The sequence below is a fragment of the Triplophysa dalaica genome, chromosome 24 (assembly GCF_015846415.1).
Source record: "Triplophysa dalaica isolate WHDGS20190420 chromosome 24, ASM1584641v1, whole genome shotgun sequence".
Taxonomy (NCBI): Eukaryota; Metazoa; Chordata; class Actinopteri; order Cypriniformes; family Nemacheilidae; genus Triplophysa; species Triplophysa dalaica.
Window position 1 is genome coordinate 15,972,263 of NC_079565.1, and position 26,759 is coordinate 15,999,021.

At 37.4% G+C, this 26,759-nt stretch overlaps 4 protein-coding genes across 7 annotated transcripts; 2 read left to right on the forward strand and 2 right to left on the reverse strand.

The window, feature by feature from the left end:
- Nucleotides 1-768: 768 nt before the first annotated feature.
- On the reverse strand, nt 769-11,534 carry rfwd3 (ring finger and WD repeat domain 3). 2 transcript variants are annotated; one of them, XM_056740515.1, is made up of 13 exons: nt 11,369-11,534; nt 10,710-10,901; nt 9,789-9,982; nt 9,392-9,480; nt 8,971-9,180; nt 8,729-8,820; nt 8,531-8,645; nt 8,073-8,289; nt 7,842-7,992; nt 7,500-7,676; nt 5,987-6,156; nt 1,275-1,492; nt 769-1,197 (listed from the first exon to the last, which is right to left on the reverse strand). In XM_056740515.1, the coding sequence occupies exons 2-13, from the start codon at nt 10,886-10,888 to the stop codon at nt 1,054-1,056; spliced, it is 1,956 nt and encodes a 651-aa protein (XP_056596493.1). In that variant the 5' UTR covers nt 10,889-10,901; nt 11,369-11,534; the 3' UTR covers nt 769-1,053. The 2 variants fall into 2 exon arrangements, with proteins under 2 accessions (XP_056596493.1, XP_056596492.1); XM_056740514.1 differs by having other exon boundaries at nt 5,987-6,201.
- A 4,387-nt stretch (nt 11,535-15,921) lies between these two features.
- On the forward strand, nt 15,922-20,307 carry si:dkey-234i14.6 (uncharacterized). Its single transcript, XM_056739180.1, has 5 exons — nt 15,922-16,745; nt 17,361-17,537; nt 19,360-19,581; nt 19,701-19,914; nt 20,017-20,307. Exons 1-5 carry the CDS (start codon nt 16,263-16,265, stop codon nt 20,193-20,195), a joined length of 1,275 nt encoding a protein of 424 aa, XP_056595158.1. The 5' UTR covers nt 15,922-16,262; the 3' UTR covers nt 20,196-20,307.
- A 130-nt stretch (nt 20,308-20,437) lies between these two features.
- On the reverse strand, nt 20,438-22,390 carry nudt7 (nudix (nucleoside diphosphate linked moiety X)-type motif 7). The gene is made up of 3 exons (XM_056739181.1): nt 22,170-22,390; nt 21,527-21,685; nt 20,438-21,432 (listed from the first exon to the last, which is right to left on the reverse strand). Exons 1-3 carry the CDS (start codon nt 22,323-22,325, stop codon nt 21,082-21,084), a joined length of 666 nt encoding a protein of 221 aa, XP_056595159.1. The 5' UTR covers nt 22,326-22,390; the 3' UTR covers nt 20,438-21,081.
- Nucleotides 22,391-23,409: 1,019 nt separating this feature from the next.
- tmed6 (transmembrane p24 trafficking protein 6) lies at nt 23,410-26,560 on the forward strand. Of its 3 annotated transcripts, none has more exons than XM_056740103.1 (5): nt 23,410-23,955; nt 24,984-25,317; nt 25,391-25,517; nt 25,701-25,855; nt 25,952-26,560. In XM_056740103.1, the coding sequence occupies exons 2-5, from the start codon at nt 25,129-25,131 to the stop codon at nt 26,180-26,182; spliced, it is 702 nt and encodes a 233-aa protein (XP_056596081.1). In that variant the 5' UTR covers nt 23,410-23,955; nt 24,984-25,128; the 3' UTR covers nt 26,183-26,560. The 3 variants fall into 3 exon arrangements, with proteins under 3 accessions (XP_056596081.1, XP_056596082.1, XP_056596080.1); XM_056740104.1 differs by having other exon boundaries at nt 23,410-23,677; XM_056740102.1 differs by having other exon boundaries at nt 23,410-25,317.
- Nucleotides 26,561-26,759: the final 199 nt, after the last annotated feature.

Genomic DNA, 26,759 nt, shown 5'->3' on the forward strand with positions numbered 1-26,759 from the left:
TTGCGCCATCTGGTGGAAGACACATGAATTCACAACAACATTGACATTATTTCTGTATGAAGAGAACATATAAGTAAGTGTATTGTTTTGCAATTATCAGAAGAGTAATTGCATTCAAGAATGTCTTACAAACTCTCTATAATGCTTACACTCAACTTTAAGCGCGATATGTTGGTGAAAAACGAGAAAATGCAAAAGAAATTAAGATACATTTAATAAATATAATTTGTTCACAAAACAGATAAAATAGATATTGCAATAATATCACTACCGTGAATTCTTATGGCCACGATAACTGAAGTGGAAATCTGATATTATGACAGCCAAAATAACACTAACTTTTTATGATAAAAACATATATCACAGCATGTTTAATTTTAATGTCTAATAAAGGTTGGGAAAAACAATTTCTGCACTTCAAAAGCTGTAATTCTTGCCAGTAAAAAGTACTGTCCACAAAGGGGCCCAGACCTAAGTTTCAAGCCCTTTTTATATAATTATTTTGTATAAATATTTTATATTAAGTTATTAAGGCACTAGAGAAAAAAATCTTTCATCCATTAACGAATAACACCAAATATTTATTCTTAAGTATTAACTGTTGTCTAGTTACATCCTAGAGACCACAAGCATTTGGTCTAATGTGAAGACTTGCATTAAAATATGAATAATAATTACTTGATATTTTATGAATCTCAAAGTTTGATGTACTTTGATTGATAATTAACACAGAGAAAAATGACATTTTTAAAAGTACCACTCAACAGATGTTTCTCAAAACAAAGGTATTTATTGTTTTATTAAAGCTTAAAACAATAAATAAAAACACTTACATATATACAATAAAAAAATTTGAACACTGATTGTTCACATTTAAAACACAAGTGACTGAAAATGTAACCAAAATAAAAGACCTTTCTAATCTGTCGTCTCATTGCAGGGCCAGAGAAGCAACACAGTATAAAAAGAACATGATAGAAAATCTGGATAGAGTTTATTGCAAATGTAGCAGCTGTCATAATGCATCAATACTGTAGACCGGCACACCCAATGTCACTCCCACTTATAAATCTTTAACATCTTCTCAGTCAAAGATGCCAGATAACTGCTCTGGTTCACCTCAAACGGACAGATGTCCAGTACAGGAAGATCTGCAGGGAATTTCTGAAGTAAGGCACCTGTTCCGGCATTCCATACCTGCAGAGAAATCACAGTTAACACAAAGGAGATCATGAGTAGATTACAGTCGTGTTAAACAGAAAACAGTTTCTTACCATGGTGGAGTTTGTGCTCTCATCTCCAGCACACACTAATGTGGATCCCTCTCCAGCTGGACTCTTAAAGACAGCGTTCTTGGTGAGTAACTTGCACGAGGAGCCGGCTGTGAAGGTCTGGACTGGGGAACAAGAGCAGACAGGCGGCTGGCCGTTGTCTGACTCGGGGCTTCGATTGAGTTCCATCAAAACACAACGCAAGGCTGGGTTTGATCGCCCTGGACCGCACAGAACCACCACAGTATGTTAAAACATATCAGGAGAACAAAAAACCTATTTATAAATTCAGATTTAACATATAAAAACATATTCAAAAGTCAAAAAGGATTTCATGCCATCTAAAGTGTATGTGTATTATTATTGCAATATCCATCAATAATATATGAATAAATAAAATAGTAAATGGTATTAAAATGCATGGTATTATTGCAAGTTTCTCTACGCAGTGTACATTGATGAAACTTAAGTGAAATAAATACTAGAATGTGTCATGAATATAGACCTCAATTGTAACCCAAGGTTCTCTTATTTAAGAGATAATTGTATTCAAGCGAACATCATGTAAGTGTCAGAACTGAAAACGCCCTTGTCAATGAAATGACAACTGTAATTGACACCAGGCTCAGCGAACACAGAAGAATATCAACGAGTACTTTTCTAGCACCGCCGACTGGTTGCGCGGAGCCAAATACCAGCGAGCAAGCAATAAACCTGCTATCAAATAGGGCTGCAACAAACGATTATTTTGATAGTCGACTAATCTAGCGATTATAAGATCGATTAATCGGCTATTATTTCAATGACTAATCAGTAAGTTTTTAATGATTATTAAGCTTTTGCAACTAGTTAAAACATTGAGTTATACATAATTTAAGTAATGAATAAAATCTTAATGAACTTGAACCAACTGGTTAGTCTCTTTAAGTTTGCTGACTCTGTCCATCTCGAATCACACAAATACTCTCTCTCTAGAAACTTTTAAATACAAATAAAAATAAATAAATCAGGTACATTAAAGGCAATTTTTTTTAAATGTAAACGAATCTCTTGACACAAGCATTAAGCAGCATTCATATGAAAACAGTTCAGTTTAACTCTATCCCCGTCAGCCTTTTAAAAAAAAGTTGCCAGCCTACGCCAGCGTTTTTTACATTTTAACCAAACTTTGATGGCTCACACTACATTTCTGTAAAGAATATATGGACAAACAACATGTCCAATGAAAGAACAGAGTCTCTGCTTTTAAACAAAAGAAACCGTATTCTTCAAACTTGATTTGATCTTTTTTTATCACTCTTAGATGTGGGTAGGTTTCTTCAAAAATGCATCACTTTGATTAAAAGATAATTTTGAGTCAATTAGTTTTTTTTTTGTCAAAGATTGCGCACAGATTACACTCAAAACAATCATTAAAAACCGATAAGAAATAAACTAAGGTTCTAGGATTCTGTATTTTCCCGAAAGGTGTGTAACAGCGCCACCTGCTGTACAACAGTATAAACACTGATTGCCGTTATAACTCGTTTGGCGGGGAAGACGAGATAAATCATCACTCATGTCGGTGAAAGAGTTAATGAAAAAGAGCAAGAAACAGAAGAAAATATTTTAATATAAAGTCAAGATATAAGACTCCTATCACTTAACTTCCCTCTCTTATAAGGATTTTCCTCTCATGTAATACCTAATAGTGTTATAATAATCAAAACAGGCTTGACTTTTAAACTCGATCAAAGCTTTTTACTGTGCAAAACAAATAATAACATAACTGTAATTATATGATTATTATTGTTATTATCATTACTGTTATTATTGCATTCTCTCATAAAAAGATTTACCGCTAAATTAGTGAGTTAGCTCTAGATTGAGAACACTCGCCTCTCTTCTGCTCATTCTCCGGGATGTTTCATTTTAAATTCTCCAGCATGCAGGTTGTGCTGATGTGAAAGTCAAGTTCCGCCTTGCTTGCATTACACAACCGCATTTTGTCGTTTTCAATTTGGTAAATCTTTCCCACACTTTACTTGTTCGCATTCGTTTATACTCCGCCATAATTCTCACTGCATGTCCTTCTACTGCGATAGCATTCAGGAAGACTGCATTTACACTCTAGCGCTGCAGTGCCGTAGCGGTCAAATTGTGATATTGCAGGCCCTTAAATTAAGTCAAGTAATCAAACGACTACAGAATATTTATATATATAACAAGAATATTTGTCGACTAATCGTTTCAGCCCTACTATCAAAGATCACAAAATATTGTGCAGCACCTGGTTGTGGAATAACACAGACACTGCAAACCCTTCCTTCAGATTCTGATATTAGTAATGCATGGTTGAGGTTAATTTTTAAAGACGTTCCAGCTCATGTGGGAAAAACATTGAGCGTTTGTTCACTTAATTTCACTGCAGAATCCTTTGTGAACAAGACCCAGGTCGACGCTGGATTTGCGGAGACTAAAATTAAAAAGAGCAGTGCTGTGCCTTCAATATTGGATCCGATAGGAATGGCGCAGCAATCTGATGCGAGTAAAACATTTATACTATGCGTCACTATTGCTTTGTTAAAGATCGCTTGATATGCCCTGATAATGTGTAACCTAACAATACATGTCTAACCAAATTCACAGAAGGATCCAACTAAGTTTGCTACGTAAACTGCAATCCAATCCTAGCAGTGGGCATTTACTTCCAAGTCTTCATGGCGGAACGGCCATTAAAACCAAGCGTTTGTCGAGCCGGCCTCAAAATAGCCTTTTACTTCTTGATTTGCATGATGTTGAAAGTTAAAACCACACAAACATCATAAGCAGACCTCATATAACATTATAAAACAATATAAAAGGCCAGTTCATGAGACCTTTAAATGCAGCTTTCACAAGGTTCCCACTCTAAGCTAAATGTCAAAGTTTAAGCCAAAGCTTTTGAAACGTAAATTTTCGAAAAAGAGTGTAAAAAAAACACGATTAAACAAACAATATAGAAAAAAATTGATGTAAAGAAAACTAAAATTTAAAGAGACAAACAAAAATTCCTGATATTCCATGAAATACATACAATTCCATGACTTTCAATGAGCACTTTTCCACCATCGCGCCAGATCGTTCTCGTTGCGTAATCGTACCACTCCGTGACAATCCATAAATGGTTTCAATTTCCATGGCAGGGCTGATAACCGACACTTTTAGAATGTAAACAAAAACAGTCACACGCTGCCTTGGTAATAGGGATGGGCATTTAAAGCAAAAATAATATTCGAAGATCGATGAGAACTATTCGAAAATTATTCGAAATTCGCACCACTCCCCCACATGGACACATTTACAGTATTACACACACAAACGGAGAGAGAGAGAGAACATTTACGCTTCAAATCAGTATGACGGCACACTGCTTTATGTATTATGGAATATGCAATCTAACATTAAGCAATACATTAAGATAACACGCTGAAACATGAATATATTAACAACCGAATTGCACTTATTAACAGTACGTCGATCAGCATCAACCGCTCATAATGCTAGAACATTTCCTTCTTAAATATGAGTATGCACATTTATACCAACTTAAAAACAGCAGTGTGATTAATCAGGAAAATATATTAAAGCCATAAAGATTTTAGACCAGACTTAACACGCTTTAAAACATATTAACCGAATGAAGGCATTTATTAACAGTTCGGAGCGATTTCATGCATTAATAGTTCATAAGGCTTCAGTTTCTATTGTCATGAAAAAGTTTCTCCAGTCTGGCAGAGATCGTTTTTCTAGACGAACAGTAAACTCCGGCTGTTCAAACTCCATAAGATTTATAAAACCCTCTCCTTCGACAAAGCCGATCGGAAGCAGATCCTTAGCGATCTTCTTGCTACTTAGAGCCGTTATTTGCTCCGCCCGTTTGGGATCCAAATTGGTTGGTCTGACCATAAAACTAGCAACTGATTGCTGACCTGTGGATGGACCTGCTGGGTGCTTCGCTCTCAGAAGACTGTGCATTGTAGTTGTTGATCCATGATAAGTCAGCTTTGCATTGCACAGTTTGCACTGCACTTTATTCTCATTCATTTTATTAAAGGACCCCCACACACAGAACTCATTTTTGATATCAATTTACCGTTTCCGTTATTCCACGCGGGTCTACAGTGTGCGTAACTTCGTTACCAATTCTTGTGCGAAAATGTTTTGCTCTATTGTCTCTTGATTGACAGCCTTTAGGTTTAAGGTGCGTCGTATTGGCAGCGCCACCCTTTGGTTGCATGAACGCGTTAGACGTGAAAACACGGCAAATTTTTTAAGATCACACACACTATTCGAAATTCGATAATTAAATATACTATTCGAATATTCGAAATTCGTGACTCATCCCTACTTGGTAACACAAGAGACGGAGCTCTAACATTCATTAGCACGATTCAGCACAGCTAGACAACCATGCCGACTCGTACCAGGCTCACGTGGAAACATAACTATAACCGTTGCAGACTGTGCTTAGAACGGTTCGGGTCAGGGGTGGAAAAGCCCTCAATGTCTGAAAAAGACCTGTTAAAATTCCATGATATTCCAGAATTTCCACGAGGAACCCGTGGGAACCCTGCTTTTTAAAATACCATACTGTTAAAGCCTGATTGTGCGGTTTCATTTTATCATCAAGCCCTACTCAACAAATAATAATAATAATATGTCATATCAAATTGTGATATAAAGGAGAGTATTACCAGGCCTGTATGTGATGAGACAGTGTCTGCTGTCCGGCTCCACCTGTATATCTGTGCAGTTACCGGATTCCAGAGGAAGAATGTGAGGCATGTACACATGTCCCTCCTTGTGCTCCCAGAAGCAGCCACCCTCCAGCGTCCCGGCGATGAGACCGCCACATGGAAATGAACTGGAGGCGGCACCGGGGATGTAGGACAGAGACACCACCGGACAACTGAATTGATGTAGATCAGCAATACAAAACATGAACTCAAACACATACTTAAGTGACATCTTAAAACACTGCTCCAGAGGCACTTCCTGTTTTTATACACAATCTTAATACAAACATTTCAAAAAATACAACCAACAAAACATTCAGATCTGAATAAAATGTTAAACACATTTAAGACTTAATTATACATGCATGTATGCATATATATCAGAGCCGCATTATTCTGGATAAATTGAGAATCCCGATTCTTTGGTTTCAAATAGAGATAGCGATTCTTTTCTGAATGATGACAAAGTAATACATAATTTACTAGAGGTTCGGACAAAAAATATTTTATTTAGTTATGTAATATGTAGGACTTTGCTTCAAAATTATTAAATATTTCATGGTTAACCTAAAGTAACTATGGTGAGAATTTTTTACCACAAATTCCATAAGTACACCAAAGTGTTTTTTATTTTATTTTTACTGTAAGTGCAGAAGTTTAACTGAAATATTTCTCAGTAATACAAATCCATAAGGTGACACTTGCAATTAAAAGGTCTTTTGAAAGATTTATAAATTTGCCTGATATCTCTAGACTGCTTGAAAGGGTCTTTTGAGAAAGACACTACTGATAAATATAACAATGTAGTATTCTCACCTCTAAACAGTTTAATATAACCTGAAAACGTGAAATGCTGTGCAACTCGATGAGAAGCTCTATTAGCGCAGCGTCTCGCTTAGCGTAAATACAGTGAGAAGCGGCACACAGTGTGATGATGTGTTTTCCAAATTAACGGATATAAATGCGCACTCGGATTTGTCTGCGCTACAAACTGCAGTCGTTAGTTTCGTATTAAACATGTCCAGTTAAGATATGAAGCATAGTCAGAACAATGAAACACAGTCCTGAAAGACACTTATAAGAACAGTTTTGTTGTTTAAAAGACTGTTTGTGACGTCATTACAGACCTAACGATAATAATGGTTTCTCTGCGCCAGCACATATTGAAGCGTTATGATTTTAGTCCGAGGTGTAAGTTAATAGACACACGAGAATCGTTAATTTTCATTAATGAGATCGCGTGGGTGTTCGAAACGAGATTGTGATCTTTTAAAGATTAATTGTGCAGCTCTAATATATATATATATATATGTCTGTGTGTGTGTGTACAAAACAGGAAGTGTTTCTAGACCTTACGTGTACTTGCAACACGACCTTACGTGTACTTGCAACACGACCTTACGTGTACTTGCAATTATGTCTTGCAACACGACCCAATAGAAACTTCTTGATGCTATTAAACTCAACACACCTGGATCGCAAAGGAGCTAACTCCTGGACGAAAGTGCTGGTGTCCCGTGTGTCATATACCAGCACGGAGCCATTGCTTAGACCAGCATAAATGTAGTTGTTGTTGTCATGGCACCAGCAGCAGCTCCACACGGGTTTGCCAGTGTTGTACGTTTGGACCACAGTGTTGGCCATTAAGCTGCACAGAAAAATATCCAAATGGTTCATGTATTTACAGTAGTACGCTACGTGGTGTCTACAAATTCTCAGAAATTTAAATCTCAAAACACAACTTAATAAAACTTTGTATAATCACATGAACTCCAATAAGCCACAAATGCACCATTAATATTTAGTTTGTTACCTAGTGAGTTTGATGGTGTTGTCCAGGGCGGCGGACAGCAGTAAGCTGTCATGCTGTTGGCTGAAGGCGAGACCTCGGATCTGTTTGGAGTGAATGGGGATGTACTGACTGGGTTTGAGATTGACAGTGCTGATCTTCTTCACCCCATAGCCTGTGAAGCACCAAACAACCATGTTCACATAACAACAAAAACAGGGCTAACAAAATCTAAAACTGGAGATATATTCCCACCTGGTATGAATGCTGCTTGTGGTGATGGCTGGGACGCCAAAAGACACCCGAGACGCTCGCAGTGGGATAAAACCCGACAGCCCCCTGCTTGAGATACAAGCACTGCCTTAGAGAAAACATAATGTCCACCGCTGGACGATTCCTGACGCTGGGATAAAGACAGAGCCGCTCCCTGTGAGGAACTGAAGGCCACCTGAGCTCTCAACCTTCTCAACTCCTAAACAGATCAGGATATGAAACTACATGTTAAAGAAATAGCCTAGCATATGTAAAGAGGTAAACATGTATGATAAACATAGTGTCACGACGAATAGTAGTATCATATCATATATATCGCTTTTCCTTAACGAGACCACCCTTAAAAAATTATAGTGGTCATCAAGAAACCCGCTTCAGTAAACCACTAGTACCAATAAGGCTTTTAGAAGAGCAGACAGCCCCCCATACAAAACTCCCACCTCGATATCTTTCCGTAGTCTTGTGTTTTCATCTCTCACGGTCTGCAACTGCAGACGACAGTGAGCGGCCTCCACTTCTCCCAATCTGCGTAACCTCTGTTCATTTTCTAAAGATCTATTCAAACAAAGAAACAGAGACCATTCTAAACGCTGCATACTTACAGATGTGACAAAGGTAATAAAGTCTCAAGCTCGTACTTTTTCAGTTGCACTGATTCCGTATTGTCGAGGGCTTTGAGTCTCCGAGCATAAAGAAAGATGATGTGGTCACGTTTGGCCTTTTTATTACACTGAAGAAAAATCGCAAAAGAAGCATTCTATTTAAATGTTAAGTCAGCTGTTTTAGTAACCTTTAAAAACTCGTCACTTATTGACCTTAAGTCATACCAAAACAACATAAGTCTTGCAAGCCAAACACAATGTCTAAACACAAAACCCACCTGTGGACATTTATTTCCTTCCACCAGCCACCGCTTGATACACTCGTGGCCAAAGAGGTGACCGCAGCGAAGAGCGGCCAAGCGATGGTTGCCTGCCGTGGTCCAGGGTTCAAAACAGATGGAGCAGGTCTCGCCCTCCTCCTCATCTCCACCACCCTGAGCGGCAGGATTCACAGCGGGTGCAGACTGCTGTACGGACTCAGAGACCGGCTACGAGACACAAACATCAAAAATCAAGCGAGTAAAACTGCCAATGTCTGACATGCAGTGATTTTCAATAATAAATAGCAAGTGCAATATGGATGTTTTTTTTTGTAAAGTTATTTAAAGACAAAACAAAACTTAAGCAACCTTGACATCTGATTATATTATTTAGTTATGTAGGCAAACCAGGCCAATATTTTGACAATATATGGCTCACCTCATTGTCTTGTTTTGGTTGTTCTGGCTGTGCTTGTGGTTGAGCGACAGACTCTGTTACTTCAGACACTTGTGCAGGAACACTGACGTCTGCAAACAATGTTCATTTAACATCCAAATGGAAATGATAACCTTAACATTCATTTACAAAATTTGTGACGATGTGGTATTTGAGAGTCAGTCAAGAGGTGTAAGAAAATCTGCCTATTTTGATTAAATAAATGTGTTTTTACACCTTCCATGTACATAAACTTGTTGTTGGACACTCCATAAACCAAAGTAGGACCTTAAAAATACCAAGTTATATACTCTTTAAGCATTAAAAATGGATTTGAATTGTTAAACTGAAATCTTACATGTAATGTTGGTAACGGTTTTGTGTTTGTGTTTACACTCACCTGATGTTGTTGTTGTGGTCAATGTCGTGGCTGTGTGGCTTGAACTTTGCACAGGTTCTGTCTGTGGCTCTGGCTGTGATGTATTTCTCAGGTTCTGATCGAAGGTATTTCGCATCTCCGCCACTGTACGGATGAGCGACTGAAGAACTTCAGTGGTACCGAGGCCGTTACGAGTAAAGATCTCTGCATTTGAACTTCATGCAAAGACAAGAGTGGCATTAAAACAAGTAAAACAACAACATAAATATTGCAAATACATAAATATATACACTATATATATTGTTAAACCCTGGGTTGTCATAACAAAAGAAACCCACAATGCTTTATTCTGGAGAAAAACAAAGAATATTTTCAATTTTTTTTCTTACAAACGTATCATTTCTCTTCAGAAAAACCTATATTAAACCCCTGGACCTAAAGGGATACTTCACCCAAAAATGACAATTCTGTCTCACCTTCGAGTAATTCCAAATCTGTATAAATGTCTTTGTTCTGCTGAACACTGAGAAAGATATTTGGAAGAATGCTTGTAACAAGGCAGATTTGACTATACAAAATACAATAGTAGTCTAGTCAAAAATGTCCCAGAACTGTTTGTGGTCAAAATGTCTTTTTCCTACTACGGGAGTCAACGGCAGCAAAATCTGCCTTGTCATAAGCATTCTTCCAAATATCTTTCCCGGTTTTCATCAGAACAGAGAAATGTATACAGATTTGGAACAACTCGAAGGAGAGTAAATGATGACAGAATTTTCATTTTTGGGATGTATGGCCTCCTATTATTGATGCGTGTTAAACTTTTTGGTGCTTTGGTTACATACATACAATCGGGCTGTTATGGCCGTATATTGTCTTGCCTCTGATTGCCTGAATTTTGTTGCTTTTGAACACCCCGATGGTGCATATTACACATTTACTTACACAAGTGCTCTTTGGCCATTCCCAACGTATGAAAGCCCGAGGCGATCAGAGGTGCCTGTGGTCTGTATGGGAGGATCTTCTTCCTCTGTGCTGCTGTCAGATTCAGACACTACAATCACATCCCCCTCCCTGGAATGCACCTGTACCACCGTCTGTAGGTCCACCTCCATATCCTCCATCTTTGAATTTATTCTGTAGGATATAAAATCAAGAATTAAAGCCTGAAAAACTTACGTGTGCATTCAGTTCATGTCCTGTTGTGTTGTGTTTACAGAGCACTTTATAACGCAATGTAAAGGTAGCGTTACACTGACCAATTCACATGACTTACACAACATTCATACTTGCTGTTGCTCAGCTGCTTTCTGTTCAGGGAAGCTGTAACTTATGTAGATAGACAACAACTATTATTATATAAGTTATGGTTAAGTCAACGAGTTAGTAGTTGCTTCACATAACGTTATGTGGCTCATAAAATAAGAGTCTGGTGATGCAAACAAATTTGCACATGACACAAATGATTTAAACCTTAACATATAATAAATGAAAACATGTGTACGCGCATCAGTATGCGCTGTAAAGCAAATCATAAACACGATTGCTAACGCTGCTAACTACAACCCAACAACAACAACGTTTCTCAAAAGTTAAATATTTACCCAAAGAGGGGTCCGTTTTGCGCCTAAATATGTATGTGCAGTCATCAACGAACCAGCTTTAAGAAAACGATCTTCATCCGATGAAATAATGACACGCTAGATCAAATATCAGTAAACGAGTTTGCTTGTGCTAAACGGTACTTGAGTGCTGTGAACATAACCGCCAACGCGAAGCCCCGCCCACTGCAAGCGTCTTCTAAGATAAAAGCCTCGTGTTATGTAGCCAATTTAAATATTTTTAAATATCACTCCTTTTCACACTATGTGTATTATTGTTTATTATAATGCGTTACTGGTTTATGATATACATTTTATTTCGGTTGAAAGAACCTAAATATATTGGTTGAAATATGTATTTGGTGTTTTAATAGTACACCAGAAAAGTACAAAAAACGGAACAAATTTCTAAGACATGGTGAAATCAACATTTTCTTATTAAAATGGTTAGATTTAAGGTTTTGATTAAGGTTTACATGTTAGTTTTCATGTTTGACATTTTAACTGCTGAAGTTGCTTACATAAACCACCAGAGGGTGACTGACTTCTATTTCTTGACTGTATATTTAATACTCATGTTCTGCTCTAGCTTTTAACATAATGACCTTTTCAATGCTGTCTGATTTGGAGGCACAATGGGCTATAATCACGCGTTACTTCCGCGTTTACACAAGAGCCCTCACCAGTTTCCGGTTGGGGAGACTTAAAGCAGAGAGAAATGAGAAACTGAGAAAATAGTTAGCAGATGCTGTACTTTGCGGCACACCTCAGTGGTATATAGAAGTGCCGTTCTACTTTATATTGAGCCCATTTAGCCCTGCAACCACTAGACCCTATGTAATACATTTAAGGTAGAATTGAAGAGTATGTATGATGTCAGTTTGTTTGTCATGTGGAATTTTAAAGGGACAGTTCACCCAAAGTCTGTCATCATTTACTATCTGGTCATTTATTTACAGCTGGTTCCAAACCTGTGTAAATGTCTTTGTTCTGCTGAACACAACGAAAGATATTTGGAACAATGTCTGTAACTAAACAGTATTTGAATCCCATATATAGTATTTATTTCCACACTGCATCCAAATTGAATTTTATAATATCTGGAATACACAGATCCGTAAGCAGAGCTGCACTGTGTATAAATGTATGGACAACAGTGTTTTATTTTCCCTTTCCAATCTTTGTCCCTTCAGAAAGTAAAAGTTTGTTTAAGAGTTTTTGAAAAAAAAGTGATGAAATAAGTGATGTATTAAAAAAACTTGACTCTATCCCAGAACCGAGTGAGCGCCTGTACTGTAAACTGTAAAAACTGTAATTTTACAAAATATTACTGTCACTGATTCTTTTTATTTATGATTTTTTACATAATTTTTAAATTCACAAAAAAACATGAAAACCATGTACTTTAACGTAACAAACTATTATTTTACTGTTTTTACTGGCACCTGAATAGCATTTTTTACAGTATATCAGCATAGATGACATTTAAGGATTATATTTATTCATTTTCATTGAATAAATATTAATTTGCCTGTATCCCTTCTAACCACGACATACAAAGACCCAAGGAATCCCAGGCTGGTTCTGAAATTGATAAGGTGCGTCCCAAATTGTGCATGTACTATTATACACCATTTTGTAATGTAGAGCTACACTGTAAAAAAACCTAACATTTTCTGTAAATTGGAAAAACAGAAATATACCGTAAAATATTTTTTTCCTCAAAATTATAGGATATAAGGATATGTATAATTGTTCCCCATTTTTCTTGTAAATTTAGTTTTTGACTGTACTAAATGGTAAAAAAAGTATTCTGGCAACTGGGGAGTCACACATTCATCACATATCAGATTTTCCCTATGTTTTCATGTAAATTGTCTTTTTCAGGAATTATCTATGTGAATAGTACACCGTCTTTTTCTGTAATTTTACAGAATCAAAAAAAATAACAATCTGTGAAAATATCAGAAAGTTCTGTCAAATTACCCTTTTTTTACAGTTTTCTATTCACTTTGATAATTCCTAAAAAAGCACCCAGATGATGCATTTTTTCACATACAGCCCCCATCTACATGGTATATATTATTTCTTTAATGATTCACAGTTGTGTCTACATTTGAAGCCATTAGATGTGACCAACAGGACGATGTTGAATTGTACCTTGAACCTCCATCCCATTCTCAAATCTCTTGCAGACAAAACAAGTTTTTCCTTAAGATGCTATGCAGATTAATTGCTTACAATATTATGCAGAAGCATTAAGAACACAAACATGTATCAATAAAGTAATCAGAGTCAATATCGATAACATGCTGACTGAAGTCAAATTTTGAAGCTGTATTGTTTCTGATGTTATGAACACTTGTCCCTGTGTGACTAACACAGACGTAATACAGAAGTAATATGGTGTTGCCTAGAGACATGGCAAATGTCAGCTGGCCGTCTCCTCATCATCCTGTTGTGTGCTATCAGCCTCCTTCTGCTCGACTGCAGTTAATGAACACCTGGATTCTCTCTCGATGAATCAGCCCTGATGCAGCTCTCTCTCTCTCTTCTCTGTGTGTCTCTGTGGTTGCCAGGTGCTCGTGAAGAACTTATTATCATCACTGGTGCTGACTCCAACTGACATTAAATTATTCCCATTAACAGTGTGTTCCTTCTAGTGTGTTAAGAGAGACTGGGGCTAGTTGTCACACAGGACTGTATCTTTATAACTACAGTTTAAGGTGTTGAGTTCAGTTACATGAATGTGCGCTAGCTGTTGTTTTTTGGGATTGAAACACTTAAAAGCATGCCCAAATAACTTGTGAATGTGTTTCTTTTACCTCCCTAGATACACCAACTATTGGACTGCAAATCAATAGGATTGAAAGTGTCAACATTTATATTCATAGCTCAAACAGTGCAGAAATATAAGTGTTTATCACAAAGGCCTAACCTGACATGAGCAATGATGCTAAGCAAACATACGTAATTGAGTGTTCAGATAAGGCTTTACTTCATTGTTTGTAAATTGCTATAAAGTAATGCTTTGGATAGGAATGAGCTGCAACTGAAAAAGAGAAAAATTTATTCTGGTTAAAAGATACGAGAAATTTACAGATAAACAGTTTTTACATGTAAAAAACAAGTGCATTTTGTCTGTTAGTCTTGGGGTTGCAATAACACACGATGTGACGTTGCTCATGCAGTGAGATGACACATTAAAGCAGTGGTTCTCAAACTTTTAAGTTGTTAGGCCCCCTTTGTGTCGCTTTGCGGCCCCCCAAATAAAGTAAAGTAAGTGCGGTCCCACAAATAAAGACTTCTGATCTTAAACTTTGAATTTTTTTATTTAACCAAAAACATTATAAAATGCTGGGATATCAATTATTTTGGTGGGCTTATTTTTCTGATGTTTGATTTCATAAAATGTATAATAAATATATCATATATTTCATAAATGCTTCAGCATCTGTGGGACCCCTGGATCCATCTTGGGGTCCCCAGGGGGGACACGGTCCCCACTGCATTAAAGGTATAGTTCACCCCATAATTAATCTTTTGTCATGAACCTCAATTTGTTCCACACCTATATATTTGGAAGAATGTTAGCAACTGACATTTCTGGGGCATCATAAACTATAGTAGAAACAATTATAGTATGTTTTTCTTCTTTTCTATTGAACACAAAATTAGATTTTTTTTTGAAAACAAACAGTTCCAGGTATTTTTTTCTAGCATAATAATCAAATATAATGCCCCAAAACTTCTTCCAAATATTTTTCTTTGTCTTTAACAGAACAAAGACATTTATACAGATTTAGAACAAATTGTGGTTGAGTAATTGATGACAGAATTTCAGTATCCCTTTAAGAAAGAATTTGGAGGAGAAAACCTTTAAGTTGTATAAACATTCATCAGTGATTATTGATCTGTATTCAGAATGATGACGTCTGTTTTTGCTGCATAACAACAGCTGCGTGTCCTATATTTCTCAATCAGTGAAAGAACATTCTGCCATCTCTACTGTTCAATTCAACTCAGTCTGAGATTTTTCCCTGTTTGCTTGCATGAAGCACCTCACAGAAACGCTTGACCCTGAAAGCCTGATCCCATGGCAACTGTAACTCAGAGGAAGCCCTTAATTGGAAATAACCTTCAGATGGACCTGAAAATAAATCTTACCCATGAAAGAACTATGTTGCACTATTATATGCAGTGAAATGGAAATCTCAAACAGTTGTGCGTGATGGTAGGAACACAATGGGTTTTGTTTCAGAAAATGCTTGATAAATGTGAGCCTCAATTCAAGTAAGAAGTTGGAGAATTGTAAAGTGTCTATATTAAGCGCAAATATATATGTTAGTAGTTTCAAAAGTTGACAATCATTTTCATGCAAATCTGCACACAAAGTTGTATCAATCATCTAACTCAAGATCATGGCACACCTGTTTGTATTCACATTGTGTGTCTACATTTGTTCTATTTCTATTTTACAATGGCTTCAGTTATTCACTGCAGTTAAACCTGTTAGACTGGATCTCATCAGCCTGAATGTTTTAGCCCCAATAAAATCTAAACGTTTTGAATTAAATACGTTTTTCTTTAACAAGTTAACAAACTGAATCCGTATAACCACTTGGCAGTGTCTTGACTGAGTCTCTCTCTCTCTCTCTCTCTCTCTCTCTCTCACACACACACACTGAGAGAAGCTGCGGTGCTCTTTAAACATCCTACTTGCAAACACACACACATATGCATCTCGATTTCCGTGCAGATTTCTTTGATAAAGAGCGCGCGAGGTGTGGGGCAGCTGCTCGTGCGTGTTGAGCCCACTGCTCACATATAACGCGGATGAAGATGAAAGCTCGTCAACAAGTGAAGCTCGTACTTCTGTGTCTTCAATAATCACGACATGGAGCCGGTGAACGCGGAGAGTCTGGTGAATCGCTTTAACGGCAGCGTGGAGGAGCAGTACGGGACTCTGGCGTACGACACCGCGCTCAGTACTTTACTCGCAGTGCTGCTCTACGTGCTCCTGAAGGTCAGCCTGGACGGGATCCGTCAGTGGCGGGCTCGGATCTCGGTTCTGGTGGTGGGCTCGGGTCCGATCGGACTCACTGCGGCGCTGGTCGCTGTTCGCTCGGGGAAGGTGCTGAAACTGACTGTGTTGGATGAGCGCTACAGGAGCGCGCTGCTCTGCAGACCCCAGCAGATCGCGCTCGATCCCCGCAGCGTCCGCTTCCTCCTGAACCTGGGGGTGGATTTTGACAACATGGAGGGCTGCTGGCACAACGAACACTTCTTTACCAAAATCGGAGTGTTTCAGGAGTATCTGCTGAGTATCCTGGAACGAAAGAAGCAAAAGGTTGATGTGAAAGTCCGGTTGGGCACAAAGGTGCGCGAAACAGCTTCTGCATTTCTCGTAAACCAGTGAGAACCGCGTGCTGCTGTTGTTGTTGTTTTTAGAGTCCAATTGAGGGTCAGTTGCGTGACATTTTTGACTCCTCGTCTGTTATTTGTTGCAGTTGGAAACTGGGCGTGACAGATATCATGAAAAATCACATTTTTATGTGTTGTAGTCTACAATAGAGAAATATAATAAATAAAATATATCAAAGCTTCAATTTGTTCAATTAGAGTTATTCTGTGTGACAAGCCGTCATGTGACGTGAAACACTAATGATGGATGTCATAAACCTCTTCATTTTATTGTTTGAATTGTAAAGCAAATACACAGAAAACCATACATCATACATGTAAAATACACCCAAGCCCTTGTGTAGATTAGCATTACACCTTAGCAACCACACAGCAGTGCCCCGGCAACCACAGAAGGAACTTATTTTCAAGACATTGCAAATGCTTTAGAGGTTAGATATCTGTAAAATCGAAGCTAACGACTGTAATTATGAGATTATATGACATTGCCATATTGAACATGATTTAATTCTCACAGGCCGTGCATATCAGAGCTCATGAATAATGCTTGTGTTTACATGTTCTCTTATAGTTTAGTGACGAATATCTCAGGAAGATGTCCAGAGAAGAACGGCCTCGGGTCATCATAGTCGCTGATGGATCGTGTGGAGACTCTTGTTCTGTATTGGGCATCAGTGCAGATTATATTGTAGAGTCGTGTCGTGCTTACGGGGCCAATGCCACTATAGAAAGACTGGACCAGAGACAGGTGAGTCTTATTGAGACTTTATTTATGGGTAAAAAGGAAAGACAGAAAGGTGTCACCTTTACGAACCATATCTACTGAATCTCGCACTGTTTTACACTCTAAACTGATGTGAACTGACTCATGTTGTAATATTATTTTTAATAGAGAAATATAGTTCATTTAGATGTTAGCACTTGGGTTTTGTAAGGATTGCTTTTTCTGTATGTTTATGTTTATTGTCTCATCCTCTTTCACTTACGTCACCATTTATAATCACATATGTTTTTATGCAGATTTTCTCAGAAACATCTGTTTTGTATTATTAATAAATAGAGTGAAAGTGTGAGCCGTCTGTGCTCATGAGGTCATCAGTCTTTGAGTGAGGACATGAAGCCATAATGAATAATAGTAAAGCGTATTAGTTAAATATCTGCTTCCAATGTCTGCCATCAACGTGCTCCGTCAAAAGCTTTGATATTAAAAAATTAAGTCAAACATCTGAACCAAACCAGGCTTCTGAATTAAATGGAAGCTCAGACTCTGACCTCTTTGTAGATCCCTCATTTGTCCAAACAGTCGGACCAGAGGCTGATATATGGCAATGCGCATCATGGGAGGCGGACCAAATCACCACGAGCAAACTCAACACCAAGTTTCGCTTGTTACATGAAATATTGAGAGGTTTACTGTGAAATTACACAAAACTATTCCATTTTATACCAATATGGTTTTGTTTAAAAGTGGGCATGCCAAATTCAGACTTCACACAATTCACACTTGAGTTGCTTACGAATAATAATTAATAAATCTTTTTTTTACTCTATTTGTTAAGACCTGTTGGAATCAAGAACGATAGTCTGCAGGTTCCTGGGCCCCTCAGAGTCACTTTCAAAAATGAGACTTTAGAAAAAATAATATTTTTTATATATGACTGACAACACATACAATAATGTTTATGAAATTTGGAGGGGGTTCCTGGAATATAAAACCAAAACTTTGTATTTACACCCCTGTATGTGAATGTGGTGTGCATTTAACATTGGGTATGCCGAATTCAGGCGGAAATCCCCAAAATTGCCCAGAGTTAAACATAATCAAGATATGCAAATATATTAGTGTCCGAAACATAAAGTGCGCAATAAAAGTATAACATTATATTTAAAATATTGAAGGTCTGATGCTCAAGCTGTACTGATGCTTCTGATGATTTCATTTAATAGTATCTGCAATTGTCAATATGGAAATATTGAGTTTTCCCCCTGCTGGAAATGTAATGATGAGTTCAATATGTCCTGATACTTCATTTCATCGAAGTAAATGGCGCAGAATGATATTCAATCTTAAAATACAAATTATCATAAAATATAAGCATGTAGTGGATTTTCGAAGACTGAATGTAAAGAGTTGATAATCAGGAATATAGAACATGATTTACAATATTTCGTTTTTGTTCAGCACTCAACAAAAAATGTCGCACATAAAGTTCATTATCAAAGTGATAGTTTACCCAAAAATGAAAATTCTGTCATTATTGACTCACCCTACTATCATTTCAAACCTGTCTTTTATGTAATTTTGGTAAAGAAGATATTTTGAAGAATGTTGTTTACTGGCACTCATTGACTTGCATTGGTTTTGTGTCCATACAATAGTATGGGTGCCGGCGCTGTTCGGTAACCAACTATCTTCAAAATGCCTTCTGTTGTGTTGTGCAGAAAGAAACTCACACAGGTTCAAAATGCAGGAGGATGAGTAAATGATGACAGGATTTCATTTCCAGGCGAACTATCCCTTTAATAAATCCCTTTCAAAACTAAAATAATAACTTGTTTCTGCTCTACAGGTTCCAACTCCAGAGATCCGTGCACACAGTTTATACTTTGATCTATCTGCGTACGGTATCAACACTCTGAAAGAACCACGCAACTCCTCACAACCTGTGGTGAAACCCGGGTTCCACCTGAAAATACACGGAACATTAAGGAACCGTTATATGGCTCTGACCTGCACATCAGACGCAGACTCCAAAATGATGCATTTCCTACGTCACACAGCCAATACATCTGTAAAACAACTGAAGCACTAAGATATCTTAAACTATTTTTAATAAACACATTTTTTATGTAAATATCTCGTTGAAGTGTTATTCTACTTGTAGTTTACTGCGACTTTGTCTTCTGTCAGGTGATGAAGAACATCTTCCATCAGTCCTTCAATGCATATAAGACAGACATCGAGCCGCGTCTGAGTGATGTCACGCTGCATCACATGCAGTGCAGTCGCATGTTGTTTGAGATCATGTTATCACACAGACGTGTTAGCGCTGCTTACATCGAAGGAGATCATGTTGCCGTCACCGTGGAAGGAGAAGCTGCAAGAGTGCTCAACTTTGACACCGGTCAGGGGATTCATGTTTAATTCAGATATCTAAATTCTTAAGAATTATACACAACTATTTCATTCACACATATTTGAAAACATTATTTTGATTCTCTTGAAGGTTGTGGTGTGAATCTGGGCATGAGAGGACTGGAGTCACTGGGAATGTTCATCTACAGAACAGCCACAGCACTGGATCAGAATGATGTGTTCGAGGCACTTTTGACCAAAATACAACACTCAAGACTTGTGGCCGAAACCTTCAGACAGACTGGACTGTCCTCGGAAATGTTTGAATAACAGTGTGTGTGTGTTCAAACAAAACATGGTGCTTACAAATTGTGATTATTATGTTTTTGCCTATGACTAAAGTATACGATCAGCATTCAAATATGAATAATCTGACCTAAAGCAAGTAATACTTTTATGGTCATGAAACGATCTCGTTAAATCCTGTTTACATTTAGGATAAATTCTCCAACCGAATGGTAAATATAAAACTCAAAAGGGCATTTTTTCCACGAAAGCACACAGTGCCAACATAGTATTTCAGAAATATTTTTTATTTGAATATGATGCAGAGTATTAACCAGTGCCTGTGTTTGTGCACGTGAATTGTTATCATGCATAATGTGACATAAAACAAAATCTTTTCTAGAGGACATTTGTTGTATTAAAGTAAGGGATGTTGAATTTCACACGTACAGTTTGCTGAACAATTAAGATTTAAGCAAACATCTAGTGCTAAAGCTTATGGGGTGGCTTACTGTATACAGGGCTTAAGACTACAGTCCAAGTGCCTGGAGGACAATAACACACCACAATTAAACCAATAAAAAAATATTAATATACAGAATAAATTAACGTGTCTACTTACTTCATTTGACTTTAATGTTTAGTTTTGGACTTACAATGGGGAAAGTATTAGTTTGTATGCGATAAAAAGGCAAATATCGCCCTCTTGTGGGCATTTTGGGGAATGGCTAGTGTTATAAGACAACTTCATAAAACATGTTAGAAATATAGTATGTATAGTCTATTTATCCATGTCCAATCCTATACAGAGATATCGTATACTAAAAAACGTAGTTTACATTGGGAATAACATTTAATTGACTCTTTAGTTTTATGTGATTCAATATTTAAATGAGTTCATTGTCTTCCTAGTTATACTGAAACTTCAATTTTACAATTTGCTTAGTCTACGATTAAGCAAACGTTTAAAGTGAGAAACTGGATCTTTCAGGTCAAAGTCGACTTCAAATTCAGGCATCTTTTGGAGGGCAAAAACAGCAACGGTTATGGCCAAAGCTGCTGTCAGGCCCCAGATCTGATGGATGCTGTCGGTACTGTGATCAGTGTAAATAAAACTATGTGTGGATCCAAACATGCTGGGTACAGGATAGCAGGAATGATCCGTCTCTTTAGTAAAAAACTCCAGAGGAACGGTGAACACCTCTGTGACTTCATGTGGGTTTGGACGGGCTTTAAAGGAATCCTCAATGAACGCCACAACTGGAGTTATCAGAAGACCAGACTGTGGAAAAACAACATCTTACACATGATCACCGCTACATACACAGTAGAGTGCACATTATACCCGAGTCTTAGGTCAAAATGTGTAAATGAACCTTGTTTAAGATGGGGAAGAGTTTGCAGATCACCTCCACTCGGTTCGGAGGAAGACCGATTTCTTCTTCTGCTTCTCTCAAAGCCGTGTCGACTTCATTGCTGTCACTGGACTCGGATTTACCTCCAGGAAAACAAACCTCACCTGCGTGATCTTTGAGCTGTAGAAGCGCAAAAGACTTTATTTGGGAAGATTAACGAGTCGTCTATCTTTGCAAGAAAGCTACGCACAAGTTAGATAGAATTCAGTCAACTAATATTGGGTCTCATACACTAAGCACGAGTACGGCCACAGGTGTTCGCGAAACCTGCGTACGAACATTTTCACGAACAAATCACGATTCACAAAAACCTTCGTAGTTAAAAGCACACGTACGCAAAAATCACCAAATGTCTTTCTTTCCTTCTCCCTCTCTGTAAGAAATTGACAAAATGTATATATCATCTTATGCTAATAGTTAGGCCTTCATATTGGAGTATTTTTTATTAAAGTGACGACAATTGGGAAATGTTATATGGAAAGCCCTTATATGGAGATGGTCCGAGTATGTTTCGCAAATGACTAAACTAGTGCACGCGGCACTCATTTAAAATACTACAAATTCACTACGTAATTATTAGTGAATGAGACCCACTGTTCCTCACATTAAGTGAACGGACGTTGAACACAAGTCGAAGTTGTCCATCTTTCAGCAGAAGCGGAATGAGCACAGAGGCTTTGGGCAGAGCGGGTAAAAAGGAAAAGTCTTCATCAGTTTCATATTTCTTTAATGACGCTATAATCTTCTCCTTCAGACCCATATCCGCGTGAGTTTCACTTCCGCATTTCAAGGTCCCATGATGCTTTGGGTTCAGTTTGTCGCTACCCGATCCGTCCCGGAAACACGATTTGTTCCGCGCATGCGCGAAAGTGCGTCTACTTCCGGTAATTCCCATTTTCACGACAGTCGACTCGATGCGTTCTAATTGGCGCCACTTCCTGTTATCTTAGATGTTTTACGACAGTCTGTTAGTGGCGATGTTGGAGAGTACAAAAATGGTTGACAGCGCTATGGATTCGTTTGTGTTTTATGAACGACTTCAGAAATTTCTCTTAAAAGGAGAGATTCCTGACTGTCCTTCAGAGCGTCGTTAGGTTGACTGAGTGGGTGGGTGGGGTTTGGGTGGTTGTTTGGAATAACCAAATGTGTAAATAAATGTAATAAATACATAAATAACTTTTTCTGTGTGTTTCTTAAATGCAGACATTTGTTAAAATATTAGAAAAGTAAGGTCAATGCCCTGTTCCTTAATCAGCAATTTAAGTAAATGAATAGATGTTTGATTGTGTGACTGAGAGAGGCTGGGTGGGAGGTTGAGATTTAGTGAATGACTAAAGAAAATAAGGAACAAATGTAAAAATAAATTGGATGAATTCTGAAAACCCTGCTTGTCAAGGGCAACCATGTAAGGATTTCAATAATCTAATTAGGTTATCAATTTGTGCCACATATTAACCTTGACATATTTTGCCAAAAAAAAGGTTTTAAGAGAATCACTAATAAACATATTCATTTTAAGTTTTATAGTTTTTCTATAAATAAAGAAGTATTTTTATATATAAAAATCAGTTTCTCACTCCTGACATATAATATTTTGTCATATTGTATTTTCTTGGAATCAAAAAATATAATAAAAAGAAAGATAAAGATTATTAGAGAAAAACTACTTTTCACTCTTTGCAGGATTCCTTGTGTATCCCTCCGTACGTTTCACCAAACCATTATCATTTGTAATATGTTTGATGTCTTTTGATGTTAATTGCTCTTTTTTTATACAGAGTTTATTTAAAAAAATATTTCCGGTATGGACAAACAACTTTTTTATTAAAACTGCCGTAAATTGTTTCGAACAGAAGTAGACGGAGTTTCACTCATGCGCGGAACAAATCGTGTTTGCCGTAAATTATTTCGGCCGGAAGTAGACGCACTTTCGCGCATGCGCGGAAAAAAAATGGTGTTTCCGGGACGGATCGGGTAGCGACACAGTTCTAAGTTCATTTGGTTGAATCCGTCCGTTGTTAGATAATGAAAGAAATGATCATAGAAGAACTGAAAGCAGCTGTGCGGCGCTCACTGGGCGGGGCTAGACGACTCGATAGTTGTCTGTAATTGGTCGGTGGTCTTCTTCTTGTGGTTTAAGGACAGCTTACATTTGCACTGCTGTCATCTTTCTCATTTACCCGCAGTGTCCTCCTTTCATGTTCTCATCATTAAACTGACCCTCGGTCTGTGTCACGAAGCTGATTTTGGTGGTGATGAGGTTTTATTAGGATTAAGGTTTTATTCTGGCCCGATCGCGAAACGAAATTCGACATGTCAACTTTGAGCAAAATATCATGATCCTGTTGTAAATCTAAAGTTAGAAAATGAATAGCGTTTACATAATTTAGGTAAATAAGGCTGTGTGTATATTCCAGGGCCAATTAGAAAATGTACATGTACAAATGTTACAGTTGTATTTCTTAAAAGTAAAAATGAATTCATTTGCTGTAATTGAGGTCTAAAATACAGAGCATCTTTTCTGTTATTTTGACTTGTTTCTCGACATATTTTGCAAATAAATGCAAAAATAAACAATATATATTTTTTTGAAATTAAGGAGAAATATTGTTTGTATCAAAAGTGACACTTTTACCTAAATACACAAATAGCACATTTTAAAATCAAAGTCTCTCAAAATTTAGATAAATATAATATATATAATTTATATGTCAGGCTTGGTACAGGTTATAAAGACGTGATAATGAAGTTGAATAGACGTATTTGGAGTGTAAATGCAGAAATGTAATGCATAATAAAATGTATATATAATCACTGGTTTCCCGAGCCTCTAAAGCGCCCCTGATGGTCAATATTTACCATATATTTTGTCGATAGTGCAAAAAATACTAGGCAATTTTTATTAGATAACCTCGATTTTGTATCACAGTTTTCATGTGTCTTGTCATTCTGTCAGTCTGTCACATTGCTGTTGGATGACTTTATTTCACTCCTAACATTTAATATTGTTGAAATACAACAGACACTGGACGGGAATGGCCAAAATAAATGTGATTGATCAAAGTAACAGACACAAAGGCTGTATAAAATTTCTTTTGACATAATAGAAATGTCATTTAGCTTACCAAACACCGAAGTGCCATTAAAAACAAACAAAACAAAAACTCCAATTAAATGAAATGCCTGAATTAAAGAGGTGAAAATGGACATCCAAGGTGATGTTTGTCATTTGTTTCGCACAGAGAAATGCTTGTAATCTAAAAAAATGAGTAGGCCCAAGCTTTACAGTAAACATAGGCCTTACCTAACCAACAGGATTGTAAAGAAACACAAAGTAACTGGTGAAGCTGTTAAAGGCTTTGAAAAAAACGTTCAGCATGAACATATAATATGCTTTTAATCTCATTGGTCACTTCAGGAAAGTCCGTCCTCCGCACCTGTGACCTTCCCACCCGTAAAGCCCAAAGGAAATATCTGAGCTACACGTCAGACTGAAAGTTTATCATCTTCAGAAACTTCAGTGAGCTCAGAAACTGATCGATTAGCTTCAAGCTGTGTTTGAAATGTTTCTTAAAGACGTTCCCCTGGTTTGGCTTGTGTTATTATTTGGTTTGGGCAGCATCGGAGGATCTGATGAAGATGTTTTCAAGGGAACAGATCAGTATGATTTTGCCATTGTGTTGGCTGCTGGAGGTCTGCAGTGTTACTGGCACTATGCACGCTATAGTGAGACCTTCTACCTTAACTTTATGGTAAGTAAAACATTCAGACGAAATAAAGTCCTTTAGATATCCATATGTTGATGGTCAATATGTGTTTGTGCAGGTTCAGTTGGTTACTGGTGTGGCTCTTGACCGACATCTCTCTGTCATGATCAATGCTCCCAGCAGTTTAATAGTCGGCAGAGCTGATGATGCAAGCGGACAGATTACCTTTAATGTTGAGGAGACCGGTGAGTCACTTTACATGAGATTTATGCGGTTAAAACAAAATATATTCTTTAAGCCTTCATTTTATAACCCGTCATTGCATAAGGTCATGTTATTTTCGGTAAACACAAATAGAAGAATGTTATAAGTAACTTCATGCCCTTCTTCACAGAGACAATGATATGTTGCTAATATTATATGTGCAGGTTTTTATCAGATGTGCTTCAGCAACTTCCACAATCGTTTTGGGAGCATGCAGATATTCCTGAACTTTGGTGTGTACTCTGATGGACAAGAGAACATCGAGAAACAAAAAGAGGAAGATATGAAAGAGATTAACAGCACATTGTCCACAATTGGGGTAAGCGACTGCTGCATTGAGGACAATGCTTTCTACTCTTATTAAAGTACTAATTCCTTCTAAAATCTTATCAAACCTTCTCAAATGTGCATTAAGGAAAGCACCAACAGGTTGCAGACGTCGGTCTTCCACATGTGGCGTCACTTCAACTATGAGCGAATGAGAAGAGGAGCAGATTTCTACCTGCTTCAGTCAAACCACAGTTATGTGAGCAGCTGGTCTGCTGTTCAGAGTCTGATCATCATCACAGCTGGATATCTGCAACTTTACTATCTCAAGAGACTCTTCAACACAAACCCAACACAGACCGACAAACCCCGCTGTTAATCCTCAACACCTTATCTGTACATGTTTGATGTTCATTTTTATTTTGTAGAAATAGCTCATCCTGAGGTTATAAAAACTGTTTCTCGTGAGAATCCACTCACAATGTTCAGTGATATGTAGTAGACAAGACAAGGAACAGAATAAATAACAACATTGCAGTTGTCCAGAATAAAACACAGACATGTATCCTTGACATTGATTCTGAGATTTTATTTGAATCATTGAACAAAACACGCAAGGTAATAAAGTGTATATAAAAACAAATGTTTTTTTTAATGTGGAAATTGCTTTTCCTGTAGTCATTTAAAAAGATAAAAATGTTTCTTTATTTATCTGCTAAACCCGTTACAGCAATAAAACATGATGTATGTGAGAAAATGCACGGATGTTTTATTTTTTTCCTATAAGTATGAAAAAGCAGTATACAGTCATATAGTAATAACGAATGTTTTGATTTTTCCCATTGTTTTTAAGTGAATGAGCTGTGTTCTGATCATGTGCATTTAATCTACGTTTAAATATTTCACATTAGCTGTGTGTAGACATTTATTAAGCCTAAATGATTGCTTGACCAGCC

Excerpts from the sequence above, each read along its gene's own strand:
- tmed6 (XM_056740102.1), top strand. The coding sequence starts at position 25,129 with ATGTTTCTTAAAGACGTTCCCCTGGTTTGGCTTGTGTTATTATTTGGT. Across the intron at positions 25,518-25,700 it reads CTTTAATGTTGAGGAGACCG|GTTTTTATCAGATGTGCTTC; the intron begins GTGAGTCACTTT and ends TTATATGTGCAG. Across the intron at positions 25,856-25,951 it reads GCACATTGTCCACAATTGGG|GAAAGCACCAACAGGTTGCA; the intron begins GTAAGCGACTGC and ends ATGTGCATTAAG.
- nudt7 (XM_056739181.1), bottom strand. The coding sequence starts at position 22,325 with ATGGGTCTGAAGGAGAAGATTATAGCGTCATTAAAGAAATATGAAACT. Across the intron at positions 21,686-22,169 it reads TCAACGTCCGTTCACTTAAT|CTCAAAGATCACGCAGGTGA; the intron begins GTGAGGAACAGT and ends GCGCTTCTACAG. Across the intron at positions 21,433-21,526 it reads TCTTCCCCATCTTAAACAAG|TCTGGTCTTCTGATAACTCC; the intron begins GTTCATTTACAC and ends GTTTTTCCACAG.
- rfwd3 (XM_056740514.1), bottom strand. The coding sequence starts at position 10,888 with ATGGAGGATATGGAGGTGGACCTACAGACGGTGGTACAGGTGCATTCC. Across the intron at positions 8,646-8,728 it reads GAATCAGTGCAACTGAAAAA|ATCTTTAGAAAATGAACAGA; the intron begins GTACGAGCTTGA and ends TTGTTTGAATAG. Across the intron at positions 7,993-8,072 it reads ACAAGCAGCATTCATACCAG|GCTATGGGGTGAAGAAGATC; the intron begins GTGGGAATATAT and ends GGTGCTTCACAG.
- si:dkey-234i14.6 (XM_056739180.1), top strand. The coding sequence starts at position 16,263 with ATGGAGCCGGTGAACGCGGAGAGTCTGGTGAATCGCTTTAACGGCAGC. Across the intron at positions 17,538-19,359 it reads AAAGACTGGACCAGAGACAG|GTTCCAACTCCAGAGATCCG; the intron begins GTGAGTCTTATT and ends TCTGCTCTACAG. Across the intron at positions 19,582-19,700 it reads GTCACACAGCCAATACATCT|GTGATGAAGAACATCTTCCA; the intron begins GTAAAACAACTG and ends GTCTTCTGTCAG.